We start from the raw sequence: 16,521 nt of genomic DNA on the forward strand, positions 1-16,521 counted from the left end.
TTTTTTTTTCTAAATGTTTTATTTATTTCTAGGAGAGAGAGAGAGACAGCATGAGCAGGGGAGGGTCAGAGAGAGAGAGACACAGACTCCGAAACAGGCTCCAGGCTCCGAGCTGGCAGTCAGCACAGAGCCCGACGCGGGGCTCGAACCCACGAACCGCGAGATCATGACCCAAGCGAAAGTCGGAAGCTCAACCGACTAAGCCACCCAGGGGCCCCTCTTTAATATATTTTTAAAGGTATAATTATAACTCAAATATAAGATGAATCCCATTAAAGATGTTACTTAACTCACCAATTAATGTGGAAACCAATAAGAATTTAGAACTAACTCAAGGGAGAATTTAAGGCACAAACACACATACATGACATTAAGGATATGAAATTAATTTATTCATAGACGCAATACTGGCAAATATTCCACAATGTGATAATCAGTTGTATTTCCATTGATCACAAATTACATTTAAACAGAGAAGAATCATTTGCATTCTTTCAATATTCTATAGTTTATAGAGTTCTAAAATAGCTCAAAAACAGTATAAGAGTCCCAAAGTTCTGGACAGGACATACAATAATCATTTCCCTCATTCCAAAGTCTTCCGCATTTTTTTTTCCTGAAGTGGGTTTTGTATATATAGCATTGAACAACAACAACGAACAGATGAAAACCCTTGACCTAAAAACAAAAACAAGGAGCGCCTGGGTGGCTTAATCTGTTAAGCATTTGACTTCAGCTCAGGTCTGATATCAGAGTTTTTGACTTTGAGCCTCATGTCCCACTGAGCCTGCTTCAGATCTTCTGTTTCCCTTTCTCTCTGCCCACCCTGCTCACATGTGTACCCCACTCCCTCTTTTCTCTCAAAAGCAAAACATTAGAAAAACCCAAGCAGACACAGACACACACACACACACACACACACACACACACACGAAAATCTTGGCCTCATGGGGTTTAGATATGAAGATTAAGATGGTTTCACAACTTTTTTCATGACCTAAACAAAAAGAAAAGACAGGCATCAAAATAAATCCTACATTCCCCAATAGATAGTATATTCGCTAAACTTGGAGCAAATAGATTTAAAAAAATATGCATGGGACACTGATGTTTCAACAAAGATATTGCTGAATGTTTCCCATGTGTTTGCCAAGTTGCTATATAGCGATGAAACACACACAGAAATCTTCCATCCTTTTTTTGAAGATGGAAAATTGGAGACAAAAAACATAGTTTTCAGTATTTTTCATCATGTGTGTTTAATTCTTCATATTTTCCATGTTTCTTAATTTTGCTGAAATACATTTTTTTTTCAAATTAGTTCAGTGATTAAGTGACTTAAGGCACAGACACTCCAAGAATGCTTGGAATTAGATTCAGACTGCCAAATACTGTTGCAAGATTCTTTACCTCAGTACCCAGGGTTTGTCGGCCCAACGCTTTAAGGAATGAAGAGGTGGGCCCAGAATAAAAGGAGCAGCAGGCAAAAGTTTATTAGAGTATAAGATTGGAAAGTAATAATATAGAAGCTCTCTTTGCAGAAAGGGGGAATTCTAAAGTAAATGCCTGCAGACTATAGGCAAAGGCCTTTGTTTTACAAGATTTTGGTTGTTGCCTTCCCTACCCTTCCCCACCGTTCTTCTCCAGTCCTACACTTATTGGCTGAATAACTCAAGGTGCTGGGTTATCCATTCCTGATTGGCTCAATTCCGTTGTGTGAGGAGTCGAAGTATGGTCATACTGTCCCTCGTGTAACATAGGTGTTGCAGTTTACTTATTTTAGTTAGGCTTTTTGATTGTCAAATTTTTGAGAGGAACCTCAGAGGGAGTAGGTGGTAGTGTTATATTCTTAAGAGGAATCTTACGCTACAGGGAGTTTGCTCCTGGTCACGTGCTCCCACCATTATTCCAAAGTACGTGTTTTTCCTTACCCATGGACCTCAGGTCCTAACCTTTCTCTCTCTATTTTATCCTATATTTCCCTATAATAATACTAGCTGTGAATCATGAGGGATATTAATTTTCTTGGATTCAGTTTCTTCACCTATCAAATGGGGATAATATTTATTTTAGAGATGCTGTGAGGCTTAGATAATTTATATATGTTAAGCACTTTAAAGAAAGATTGTCTATTAAGAGATAATAACTTTTAACTTTTTTTATTTTCTCTCTTTTTTTTTCTCTTGTACCTAGCTAAGTAGGAAGATATTTGAGCACAATAAACATCATCTGGAAACTTTTAACATATAATATGTTTTAGTTGAATTTTAACTATCTTGTCTCAAACTTATACTATTTCAACATGTATGTTCTTGGATATATATATATATATGTATACACACACATATACATATATATATATACACACACACGCATATATATATATATTCCCATTTCATGATCAACTTCTGTAATTTACAGCAATGGTGGTAAACTGCCATTGGGCTTTATGTATGATATAATTATCTTTATTTGGTTGAAAGAATTAAACTTTAACTTCATTCTACTATATTTTAATTGTTAATTTCCAGATCTAAAATTTATTTAAGGCTTTTCACTTTAACTTGTTAGCTTGAATAAACTCATAGAAATCTTAAAATGGTCTGTATGGCTATAGTGATGAGAAAGTAGCAGCATCATTTATAGTTTCTTTACCTGTTTATATGTTTAACCTACATATTGTTTCAGATATAACTTTAGTAGTATAGATGTAAATCCAAATTAAGTAATAAATTTGTGTGGAGTAAGAAATACTGAAATTAGTGCTTTAAATATTTTTAATCTTTCATTTGTGTTTGAGAGACAGAGAGAGAGAGAGAGAATGAGCAGGGGAGGGGCAGAGAGAGAGGGAGACAGACTCTGAAGAAGGCTCCTGGATCTGAGCTGTCAACACAGAGCCTGATATAGGGTTTGAACTTGTCAACCATGAAATCATGACCTGAGCTGAAGTGAGACACTTAGTGGAATGAGCTACCTAGGTGCCTTCATTTTAGTGCTTTAAAAAAAAAAAAAAAAAAAAAAACAGGATAAAGGGGGGTTTTTTGAGGGAAAAAACAGATTTAGAAAAATTTTTGTTATTGATTGTTATTATTAACCATGCCCCATGGAATAGAAACAAGCTATTAAAAATGAAAGTTATAAAATCATTCCTGTTTTAAAATGAAAAAGAAAATAATAGAATATGTTACATATATAGCACTTCCACACATAGTTTTCCTTTGGTTCATAAACCAATTTGCATGTTCAAAGAGCAAGAATTTTGCATTAATGCCACGTTATCATGAAGCAAACTGAGATTTAGAATAATTTGCAAGTTAATAAAGACCTCAATTCATGTAATGATACAGAGAACACTAAATATGGAGCTGCTTTCCGCAGAAACCAGATATTACCATGAATAATAGTTTATTAAGGTTCTCTGGCGAAATAAAACCAATAGGTGGTGAAGATACATATCTATCATTTATCTATCTACCATCTATTTATCTACATCTTTATTGCTTTATCTATCTACCAATTTATAAAAATATATGAATGGATTTACCCTGAGGAATTGGATCACCTAATTATGGGAGCTGAGGAGTCTTATGCTTTGCTGTCTACAAACTGGAGAGGCAGGAAAATGGGTGGTATCATTTAGTATCAGTCTGAAGGCCCAACAACCAAGGAAGTGTATGGTATAATTATCAGTCTAAGAGTAGAACCCCAATGTTCTAGCTTATGCAGTTATGTAGAGAAAGAATTCAGTCTGCATTTTGTTCTATTCAGGTTCCCAGGAGATTGGGTGACACCCACCTTCATTGAGAAGTGTTATCTGCTTTACTCAGTGTACCATTTCAAGGGCTAATCTTTTCCAGAGACACACTCTCAGTCAAACCCAGAAATAATATTTAACCAGAAAGCTGGGTATCCCATGGCCCAGTGAGGAGGACAAATAAAATTAACAATTATAAGCAGTATATATTATTATTTTAAAGAAAGCATAACAGCATACAGTGTTAGAGTTGAAAGATATATGAAAGATTGCTATATCTAAATTCCCCCCTTCCCTACCATGAGAAAATGAGTTCTCTACTATAGTAAGTAGATGCTCTGACTAGTAAGTGTCAGCATCTGGACCAGAATCTAGTTCCTTTGTTTACTCATAAACTCTTGGGTTTTTTTACACTATACTGCCATCAAGAAAAATATGTTTAATGGGGAGAATTTTCATAGAATGTATGGTGAAAGAGGAGGTTATAGCAAATGCTTCTTGGTATATTTTCATGCCCTTATATATGTAATGGAGGTAAATACTTGTACTAATTTCAACGGTAGAAGATAAAAAGGATAAAACATAGGGGCACCTAGGTGGCTTAGTTGGTTAAGCAACCGACTGTTGATTTTGGCTCAGGTCATGATCTCATGGTTTGTGGGATTGAGCCCTACATTGGGCTTCATGCTCACAGCACAGAGTCTGCTTGGAATTCTTTCTTCCCCCCTTCCTCTGCCCCTTCCCTACTTTCTCTCTCTCAAAATAAATAAATATTAAAAAAAGAATAAAACATTTAGCATAGAGCCTAATAGAAGTTAAGCCCTCAATAAAATGTTAACTCATTCTGACATCTTAAAGAAATTGTTTTACTCTATCATGTAATTTTTATTTTCCTATTTCTTTACATTTTCTCTGGAAAAAAATTACCATTCATGTTTTCAGTGTATTTTTTTATTTTAATTTTCTTATTTTTTTAATCAATCCTAGCCACAAATGAGATTTCTGAGAGTTGCTGACATGTCATAATTTCTCTTTTCACTGTTAAGGTCACATTCCTAAAAATCTTAAACCTACCATACTTAAAAGTTCTTTAAAATCTGTGACAAATAGCAATGACCTTTGTCTAACTATAGGCCTAATTGCTTAGAAGTAGATATTTTTATCCCCATGTCTTTTCATATACAGAATATGTAGGCCTATTAATAGAAGATTTCCTCATATTGCAGCCAGGGTATGGAGTCAATCTGTCACATTAAAAATTTAACTAAAAACATAGTGTGTGCCAAAATTTTCCTTGGGGCTTTAATATATATCGCTTCACTTAATGGCCCCAGCATCCTTATGCCTGGAACTCTCTTCTTTCTTTAATTCCCCTTTCTTTTGTTCTCCCTTTCCTTCTTTTCCTCTTTTTTTACTTTTTTTCTTCCTTCTTTTCCTACAGTCATCATTCTGTAAATATGTTTCCACCTTAATATGTATTAGGGAATGTGATATTGAGATATATATATATATCTTCCAAGAGTTTTAAAATATTGAATGAAGATTTCTGCAATTAATATTCCTTTGCAATATAATTATCTCCTCATATTTATATCTCTGAAAGTATCTGTAGGTCATAATGGATAACTATAGGTAGTAATATCTAAGTGTGCCAGAGGACGTTAGGGAGAAATTTCACCAGTGTATGAGAGTGGTTTTGAATCCTGAGTTTATCACCTACAAGTTTCATGATCTTGGATGAATTTTTTTTTTCTTTCTGACACCAATTTCACTCATTTTTAGATTGGAAAAAAATAATATTTCCCTGGGAAGACTGAAATAACAATTAAAAACAATTTGGCTAATGTAGGGGATATGGTTTCCATAGTACATAGCAAATTATAACAAGTTTGTTTAGGAGATTGTGTGATAAAACACATGGAAAAGAATAGGTTGTTATTTCTAGGTCATAGAATGATGAAGATTTAAGTCTGATTTTCTGTACTTTAAAAGTAATATTCTTTCCATCCCACCACAGTACCCTTATTTATAAGGAGCGCTGTTTAGTTTTTGTCTTTTAATGTATTCTGATTATATAGCACAACAGCAGCTATCTCACACACACACACACACACACACACACACACACACTAAACATGAAGAACTTAATAATTATAATTAATAGTTTTCTCTGGTTTAAAATATATTTATTTACATAGTAGAGGAAAACATTTCTCTAGTAGATAAAAATATCATATACCATTAGTAGGAAAACAAGCAGGTGTGTTATTCTCTTATAGTTCTTTTAAGTCAAGTCATGTGTAATGTATGTTTATTGCAAAACAAAACAAAACAAAAGAAGCATATTTTCATTATTGATTGTCAGTTTCCATGCATGACTACCAGAATGCAATTGTAATTTTTATAGGTAAGAAGTTAAAAGCATATCCTTAATGAATTTCTAAGAAAATATCTCTTACAAATAAAAAATACTAGTTTTAAAGTATTTTAAATACGAGGTGCCTGGGTGGCTCAGTCAGTTATGCATCCAACTTTGGTTAAGGTCATGATCTCACTTTGGCTCAGGTTCATAGGTTCAAGCCCCATGTTGGGCTCTGTGCTGACAGCTCAGAGCCTGGAGCCTACTTCAAATTCTGTGTCTCCCTCTCTCTCTTTCTGCGTCCCCCCTTGTTTACACTGTCTCTATCTCTTGAAAATAAATGTTAATTTTTTAAAAAATAAAGTATTTTAAACACAAAGAATATTTTTAGGTTCAGCCTTAGAAAGAACAAATAGCAAATGGAGAAGATCATGGATATCACCAAATATTGTTTGCATCATACTTCTCAGTGGAATAAAGGAACCACTAAGTAAAATAACCGCCTCAAGGAAAACTATTTTACAATTAAAAGATGTAAGTTTCTAAAATAACACCACCAACAATATACACACATACACATGCACACACCCCTTATCAACTATGTTGGTATATCTAAATGGATGACACATGACACACTTCAACTCTTAATCATGAAAACTTTAGGACATAAGCGGTAAAAGTTTTAAAAGTTTGTGAGAGAAAAATCAAGGTAAATGTCATATACAAAGAATCATAAATAATAACTGTATTGTACTTTTCATAAAAAGAAGGAAATGAAGTAATGGCTTTCCTCAAGGAAAATGATCCTCAATCCAGCATTCTATATTCAGTAAAACAAAAAATGCTGAAAGAAAGAAAATGAAAGAAAGAAAGAGAGAGAGAAAGGAAGGAAGGAAGGAAGGAAGGAAGGAAGGAAGGAAGGAAGGAAGAAAAGAAAGAAAGAAAGAAAGAAAGAAAGAAAGAAAGAAAGAAAGAAAGAAAGAAAGAAAGAAAGAAGAAAGAAAGAATCTAATAGATCATATGCCACCTAGATATTTTTAAGTGTGACTCCAGTGATATTTTCTGTTATATGAGCTCTTAAAACTGTGTCTTCCATTCACCCTTGTGAAAGGCCTCTTGGAAAATGTCCGCCACCAAAACGAGGGCTCATGTAGAGAGCAAGTGTGTGTGCTCCAGGAAACAAGGATCCAACAGAGATGTGAGGCAAAAGGAATAGGCCGGATGATGTGGGTAGGAAGTTCCAGGATGACAGTTGGGCTTCCATCTGGAAAGAATTCAGTCCAGATTGCAGAGACTGAAGATGGAAGTCTGCAGGGGGAAAACAAACAAGCAACAAACAAACAAACAAACAAAAACAAGACTGCTCGTTGTATTTCACCATATTGATAGGGGCTTTATATTTAGTTCAAGAGCTTTGAGAAAAATTGATAAGTTGGTAATCATCAAATTAAGATCTGCTTTGTAAAATATACTCTTACAAGAATGAAAATTTAGGCCACAGACTGAGAGAAAATATTTGCACATCACAAATCTGGCAGAGGATTTGTATCTCAAAAGTGTAAACTATTCTCAAAATTAAATTATAAGAAACAAGAAACCCAACTAAGAGTATACAAAAATTTGAACAGATACTTTAAAGAACATATGCGGATGGCAAATAAGCATTGAAAAGATGCTCCAGATCATTAGTAATTACATTAACTGCCATGAGATTTCTGTTAGAACTACTAAAATTAAAGACTTCCCATACCAAATTTTGGAGATGATTTGGAGTCACTGGAACCTCAAAAACTGCTAATGGAAATGTATGATGGTAAAACAAGTTTGGAAAATAATTCACAGCTTATTGAAAAAATTAAGCATCCACTAACCATATGACTCATCTATTTCTTTCCTAGATATTCATATATGATCAATAAAAATGGGTATCTACACAAAGACTTGTTCTTGAATGTTTATAGCAGCTTTATTTGTAATAGTACTTGGAAAGAACAATGCTCATCAACAGCTGAATGGATAAACAAATTGTACTATAAGCATATAATGGAATACTATCCAGTAGAGCTACTCATGGTAAAAGTAGACAAAGCCCTTTGCTTGGATGGTAGACAATCACTAGATATCTGAAAATCTGGAAAAAAAAAATCAGCAAAATTCAATGTAGACTGTGGGTTATAGTTCTGACATACAAAAAACTTGGAAATTATCACCCACATTCTTACATCAGGATAAGGCTAAGCAAAATGAAAACCAATGAATTTTCTATCAGAAAATTTCTATCAGAAAACCAATTTCCTATCAGAAAACTGAGGTTGCAGTGGAAAATCTAGAGAGGTGTGTCATGAGGGAGAGTCATAGCAGAATCTTCTTACATAGAGCCCTGGCCACTGGAGGCATACACTGATAGGAACCTTAAATGCCAGTTTTAATGAATTGCTAAAGCCTGAGTGTGGACTAGTATGAGAAGATACAAACTGTATAAAAGTAATTAAAATGATTGTCTTTAAAATGATAACTCCTTTATATTGTATATTAAGTTAGTTATCAAAGATTATTAATTCTTAACTTGGATTACAACACATTGTAATTCAATATACCCATTTTCTATACCCATTACCACTTTAGATCCTGATATTATACACTAAATAGATTGTGGCAAGTATAATTTAGATGGATCCTTTCAATGTATGTTTTTTGCTTTGAACTATAAAGTATTCTAGGAAAACACATATGATCTCAGCCAAGAGATAGGACTTATGAACCTGAATGAGGTAAAAAATAAACCTTGATGTAAACATTAAAATTTTTGTTTTAATCATCTACAAATGAAAATAAAAATAGCCATACTATTATGTTTTGATTACTTAGGTTATATTAAAGGCTATACATATGGATACACACACAAATATGGTAGTGTTATTGCAAAATAATTTAGTCTAGGTTACTTATGGAAAACCTATTTTAATTCACAGAAGACAAACTTTTATTTCTCAGAAGTACTCTTAAAAAAAAAAAACACTTAAAAATGCTGAGACCTAGTCATTGAGCATGTGGAATGGAAAGGAAAATAGTTTTAAAATAATGACAGACTAAATTTAATTCCTATCCTTTAAAGAATGACAAAATAGTATCATAAAATTATACATTTATAACTAAATTAGAAAAAGCAGGGAAAAAGTTCTGACCTTATTCCATTCCCAAGCCTAATCCTTTGATGTTCTTCATTCCTAAACTCATCCAAGATATACACTGTCTTGTGGCCAATTCAACAGTTGAGTATCACTGACCCAACTACATTCCTGATGTTTATTACATTCTCTAAGTTCCTTAGTTTAGAATAATATAAACACGAAGGACAGAAGTAGTGATTTTCAGGGAAACAAATGAAAATATAGTTCTGCACACTATTTTCTGGTAAAAAGGCACTTGAAGACATATCACAATGTGAATACATGTGGAGGGGTACCCAACATAGAGCCTTTGAGGTCAAACAAAGCTTTTCATTGGAACTTATGTCTTTAACGATGGCTCAGTCAGGTGCGTGACAACCTCTTGATTTCAGCCCAGGTTGCAATCCTAGGGTCGTGGTGGGATTGAGTCCTAGTGTAGGGTACAGAGCTGGGTGTAGAGCCTGCCTGAGATACTCTCTTATCTTTCTCTCTCTCCCACCCTGCCTCCCAGCCCCTTCTCCACACACAAACACACACACACACGCACGCACGCGCGCACGCTAAGTAAATAAATAAATAAATGTAAAAATAAATAGGGGCACCTATGTGGCTCAGTCGGTTAAGCATCCGACCTTGGCTCAGGTCATGATCTCACCGCTAGTGGGTTCGAGCCCCAGGTCCGAGTCTGTGCTGACAGCTTAATATAGAGCCTGGAGCCTGCTTTCAGACTCTATGTCTCCTTCTCTCTCTGTGCCCCTCCCCCACTCATGCTCTATCTCTCTCTTTCTCTCAAAAGTAAGTAAGCATTAAAAAATTTAAGGAAAAAAGTAAAAATAAATAAAATGAAGTATTAACTCCCCTCGGTTGACGTCTTTATCCACTCTTTCTTTCATAGACTTTTTTTTTCAAGGAGTTCTCTCCATTGAATTTTTCTCTCTCTTAAGTCCTATAAACCAATCTCACTTGAATCTCTTATCACATCAATTAAACTGCATTGTAATCATCAAATTTAGTTAACTCACTTCCTAATATAGGAATACTAACTCTAAACATTCTGGAATCCTTTCCCTCCTTTGTTTTCCTTAACAAAATGTGGTTATTTAAAAAATACTTTCTGTCACTTGAATATTACTGTTCTTCAGGATTTGTAATTTTTCACCTGAATCCCCTTGCTTATGCTCATGTCCTATTCGTAACCTCATTCTGAATATTCTTCTTCCTAAATTGGCTACCTCTTTTCCATTGCTTCTCTCAGTGTTAATTGGAAAATTTACCATTTTCCCTATTCTGGATTACCTGCAAGAATTTTCATCTTCCATGATGCTGATAGCTATATTGACTTTTTTTGAAAAAAGTTTATTTATTTATTTTGAGAGAGAGAAAGAGAGCATGCGCAAGCAAGGAAGGGGCAGAGAGAGAATAAAATACTACATGATGGGGTAAAAATGAAAAACACTGTTCTGTGGAATCAACTATAAGCACATTAAAAGCTAATACAGTTCAAGATACTATGTACTGAGCACAGTTCAAATGAGTTATATGCATTATTTCTAATCCTTACTCAGCTATCTTTCATTGGATGTCTGTTATAATCCAAACACTGAAATAGACACATTTTATTCAAATTATCCTTTGTCTATATAAAATGAATTTATTTAAATCTATTTCCTTATTTTTTAAATAAAGTCATTTAAGATGATTTCTAAATGGAAATCTAATAAATGTTACCTATGTTTTATTAAATGTTGAATACAAGTTGGGCTTTGTTTTTAGAGTAACTGAACTACAAAGCTAATATAAAAATAACACAGCTCACATGATTTGAAATTACTCAGTAGTTTTTCCTGTGAAATATTATCCTGGTAACATCAGTGCCTAATATTATGGTTGCAATTGTGCACAATGATATAAATGGCTCCATCATAGTCCCTGAATACTAGGGTTCTTGGATCAAGAATTTAAAAGATGACAATATCATGTGAGATGATCATGATTCCTGATTTCAACTTTTAACTTTATGAAATTGTGTGTGTGTGTGTGTGTGTGTGTTGTAAGTAAGCAGATTGTCCTTTGACTTGCTACTTTGGACAGAATTTTAACAGCGTATTTATAAGTGAAAAACTAAGGCACATACCATTACCTTTTGAGTCCAAATTATAGCTTCTTATTCAAATTTATCCATAATTTAATATTTATATTAATCACTTTCCTAATAAAATCCAAGCATTTTGTATTCAGCATATATAGAAGCAAATTGACCTCATAGAGAGTTTTTTTGCTTCTATTTTTATTCATTTAAATTTTCTCAAGACTGAAATGAAACTATCAAGTCATTTTCTCTTACAAAATATAAATGCACAATAATTAGGGACCCAGAGAATTCTGAGAAGCACAGGATTAGCCATGCAGTAATGCGAGCTCACATCTGCAGCTAGTCTAAAAATGTCACACAGACCTAATTCTGCTTCAATGCAAATGAAATTTGTTTCTTAGGCTTTCAACATGGAAGTAAATTGGTGACTGTGTTTGTTTAAACCCATTTATGACTTAGTTTTTTATTGTATCTTTTTTTGACTAGGCTACTGGGAAAATAATGCATATGTGCAGGTGTATACTACTATAAATTTGTGACTTACAGCTACAATAGTATTTCAATGTTGCATAGTGATCCTTCCCTCTTTTTCCTAATAAACATTCTCTCACATTTTCCTGTTTATTTCAGGTCTTGTCCATTCCTTTATCTCTTTGAAACTCACCATTTTTCTGATTGTCTCCTATTTTATAAAGAAAATAGAAGATCCCACAAGATAAATTCCTCAACTTCTTGCCACCAAAGTCATAGCCTTAATCTAAAATAAACTTCTTCCTTTTCTCCTACTCTACACTGTAATTATTGTCATATATTTTCTTTTTTTTTTTAATTTTTAAAATGTTTTATTTATTTCTGACAGAGAGAGAGAGAGAGAGAAACAGCATGAGCATGGGAGGGCCAGAGAGGGAGACACAAAATCCGAAACAGGCTCCAGGCTCTGAGCTGGCAGTCAGCACAGAGCCCGACGTGAGGCTCGAACCCACAAACTGTGAGATCATGACCTGAACCAAAGTCGGACGTTCAACCAACTGAGCCCCCCAGGCACCCTTAGTCTTTTTCATTTTAAAACAACATTCCAACAATTTCACATACATATTGAAATATTAAAAAAATATGTGATTAAAATAATCAGATTTTGAACATCAGCCTAGCTTTTTCTCTTGTGCTTTCATCTGTGTGTACCAAAAATCTGGATACTTCTATAAAAAAATCACTCCAGTACACTTCAAATTTGGTATATGCTTAAGTGATTGTGACATACCCTTCCCCCTTGCCATCTTGTTTCCATACCTGATCCTCCTGGATGTTTTCTCTCTTCTTAGGTCAACAGCCTTCAAGACTTTATAATTCTACCATTTAAGGGGTGCCTGGGTGGCTCAGTCGGTTAAGCGTCCTACTTTGGCTAAGGTCATGATCTCACGGTTTGTGGGTTCAGGCCCCGAGTCGTGCTCTGTGCTGACTGCTAGCTCAGAGCCTGGAGCCTGTTTTAGATTCTGTGTCTCCCTCTCTCTCTGACCCTTCCTTGCTCACACTGTCTCTGTCTCAGAAATAAAAAAAAATATTAAGAAAATAATTTTAAAAATGTAAATATTTCTAAACTCTACCAGTGTTGTTATATTTCTACTTCCTCCGTATGAATCAAGCCATCAGAGTCATTTCACTAGATTAGTGCTACTGCCTCCTTTACAAATGTCTCAACTCTTCCAGTTGTGTCCACCAATCCATTCCTCACCCTAACATCATCAAAATAAAATTTACCCTTATTAATCTCCTACATAAAATCTTCAAGAGGTTGTCCATTCTGCTCAGATAAAATTTGAGCCTTTTACTGAGGATGCATGCCCCTTCTTGATATAATCTCTCTCTAAATCAAGAACTTCTATTTTATCATGATTTATTTTTTTTCTGCACTTAAAAGCTCACCTTCTCCTATTCAGAAATATCCAATGTTGCATTCTTCTCAAATGTTCAGAGAGAGATTTTTTCAGAGGATGCTCTTCCCTTGACAGTTTTCCCAGATGATTCCATTTTACTGTTCAAGCTTATTCTTATGTCCTACTAATGTCCCTGCTACATATTCTCATAATGCTCTAGACTATTCATTTGATAATTGATGCTGTCATTGCCTAATAATTCTGTTTCCTTTATTAAGTTCTTAGGCTTCTATATTGATACCTCATTTCACTTGGTCATTGAAGAATTTTCAGTACCTAGCTTATTACCTTGCATGTAGATTGGGATCAATATATTTGTTCAAAGTAGTCTCTAAATCTTAGCAAGATTACTAATTTATATTCAGAAATTATGATTAACATATTTTAAATGAACATGATCATCCATAACTTTTAATTCTAGGAAAGTTATAATTTTACATTTTCCATATGCATATTTTAAGGTAATGTATTAGTTATATGAATTTATATTTTTTAGATTTATAATACAACTGAATTTTCAAAGAGGGAATTTACAACTCAAATTTAATTTCTATATGATCTAGAATGGCCATTAAGAAATTGGACTTAATATAAACATTTGATATGAATTAACAAATTAATTGCATCACATAATGGCATAATTCATTTAACAATATTTAACTGACAGTCAAGGTATAGTAAAAAATGACAGGATTTTGAATCCCTAATATATTCTTATATAATCTAACTCAATCTTCTGTACTACCATGTTAATTTAATACAACTGTTAATTCCATTAAATGAATATATTTAATATATTCTTATCTGTAAGACTGAGGGAATTAAAACCCATGTGGCCTTAAAATATAGACTGAATAAATAACATAATTGGAATCAAAAGAGCATATTTTTCCATTACACCATTTATCTTCTTTTCATAATTTAACTTTTGTTGTGATGATAACTTTTTTTAAGTTAATCAAAGACTAGAGTAGTTTACACAGAGAAAACCCTCAGTGAGTTGTAGTTACTATTTTTTTTTAATTGGGTCAATATCTTAAATCTCAAAGATTGTTGTTTTGTTTTGTTTTGTTTTGTTGGTAGTGGTAGTATTATTACCCCCCTCTGGGAGTAATGATGCCTTCCCCACAGAGTTAATACCATGGTCCCCCCTTTCATACCAGGGGTGAGTGATGAAAGAGAAGTAATGACATAATACCTGTACTTACCATTCTTTTATTATTCCACTTTATACTTCCTTTCCCTCTTTGCCTACTATATTCCCACAATTCTACAGAAGTTGGGTGAAGTGGTATCATTCTAGTTTAGTTATTAACACAACAGAATTTTCTAGAATCTCTTGTATATCTGGGAGTTCCTACCTCTTGGATTAGAAGACTATGGTTTGCACATTATGGCTTATGTTTGTATGAAAATATTATATGAACATTATATTTAAACCGCCTTTGTTCTTGTTTTATGGATGGTGTTTTTAAAGCATTTTTCTAAACATAATCAGAGAGCAATACTTATATCTGAAGAAAATTAAAACCATCCATAAAGGATCTTAATTATTGCTTTATTTCAGTTTTGTTGAAGCTTGGTGAAAAGAGAGCATACAAAAGATTGCAGCAAATTGCTATAATAATTATGTAACAATAAAAATTTTTCAGAAGCAGGTAATTCTATAGGGCAGGATAAGATGCAATATATCTTCACCACATTTTTTTCTGGCTTTGTTTCACAAAGTGCATAGGTGGTGGCAACATAGTCTTTGCAGAAACCAGCTTAGAATTGTCAATATCATTAAGTAACTTCGCTAACAATGTATGTTTTTATGTTTAAAGGGATATTTAAACCAGTTGAACACTACTGTTTCCTGATCAAAATCCACTTGCATTTTGGGAACAGAAAAACTGCCAGTTGCTGGGAATCCTTGAACAAAATCTCTGCTTGCAAAATTTTCAGCAATATTTTCAGCCCATTTTGCAGCGATTCTTTATGACAATTTTCATGAGAGACTGTAAAATACAATTGCCCAAAATGATTAACAAATCAATTATGCTTCTGAGCCTAGTGGTTCTTCATAGCACATTTATAAATGGAAAAAAAACATGTAAATCACAATTTGTGGAAGAATGGCATACACAACCGTTATCATATATGGTGAATTGGACACTAACAGAAAACATCTGCCTGGACTTCTATGGAGATTGCTTGTTTGGGGATGTAAATGCTAAAATGAACACTTCAGGCAATCAAGTTATTCCCCAGATTTGCCCTTTACAAATTCAATTGGGAGACATCCTTATAATTTCTTCTGAACCATCTCTTGAAACTCCAGAAATAAATTTGATGAATGTTTCTGAAGCATCATTCATTGACTGTCTGCAAAACACCACAACTGAAGATCAGTTACTTTTTGGTTGCAAACTAAAAGGAATGCATACTGTTAATTCTCAGTGGCTGAGTGCTGGGACACATTATTTTATCACAGTAACAGCAAGTGGTCCATCACTTTGTCACCTGGGGCTACGACTAAATGTGACAGTGAAGGAACAGTTCTGCCAGGAATCTCTGAGCTCAGAATTTTGTTCTGGGCATGGCAAATGTCTTACTGAAGTTTGGAGCAAGACATACAGTTGCCATTGTCAGCCTCCATTTTTTGGAAAATATTGCCAAGAGTTTGATCCAAGTTCTTATAAACTATGTGAAAATAATGGCAGTTGCATTAACAAAAGAGGAAAATTGGATAAGCAAGGATATGAATGTATCTGCTACCCACCATTTACAGGTAAGATTCTTTTAAAGTAACATAATTCTTATTAAAATAGGAAAATAAACTGAATTCATAAACTGCTACTTTCCAAAAACCAAACTACATTTCTGAAAAATTTGTAGATTTTTTAGAATGGGCTAAATTTGGATTCTGGAAACACAAAATTCCCATTAGGCATTCTTTACTTTCTTTTCTTTTTCTTTTCCTTTTTTTTTTTTAAAATTTAAATAAGTGGTTTTTTGTTTGCTGGTGGTTTTTTGTTTGTTTTATTTTAAAGAAAGATAGAGCATGCTAGCAGTGAAGAGGAGCAGAGGGAGAGAGAGAGAGAAAGAAAATCCCAAGCAGGCTCCATACTCAGCCCATAGCCCTGTGTGGGGCTCAATCCCATGACCCTGGGATGATGACTTGAGCCAAAATCAAGAGTCGGTGCTTAACCGACTGAGCCACCCAGTGC

General features: G+C 34.0%; 1 protein-coding gene across 1 annotated transcript in view; it reads left to right on the plus strand.

Annotated features, from left to right (window-relative positions):
* Positions 1-15,331: 15,331 nt before the first annotated feature.
* LOC120225841 (protein eyes shut homolog) overlaps positions 15,332-16,521 on the plus strand; it is a 160,414-nt gene continuing 159,224 nt past the window's right edge. Inside the window, exon 1 of the mRNA XM_039224025.1 lies at positions 15,332-16,082. Within this exon, the coding sequence (XP_039079956.1) occupies positions 15,332-16,082 (751 nt within the window). The remainder of the gene's footprint in view (positions 16,083-16,521) is intronic.

This window comes from Hyaena hyaena, unplaced genomic scaffold, assembly GCF_003009895.1.
Source record: "Hyaena hyaena isolate Hyena2069 unplaced genomic scaffold, ASM300989v1 scaffold_1521, whole genome shotgun sequence".
Taxonomy (NCBI): Eukaryota; Metazoa; Chordata; class Mammalia; order Carnivora; family Hyaenidae; genus Hyaena; species Hyaena hyaena.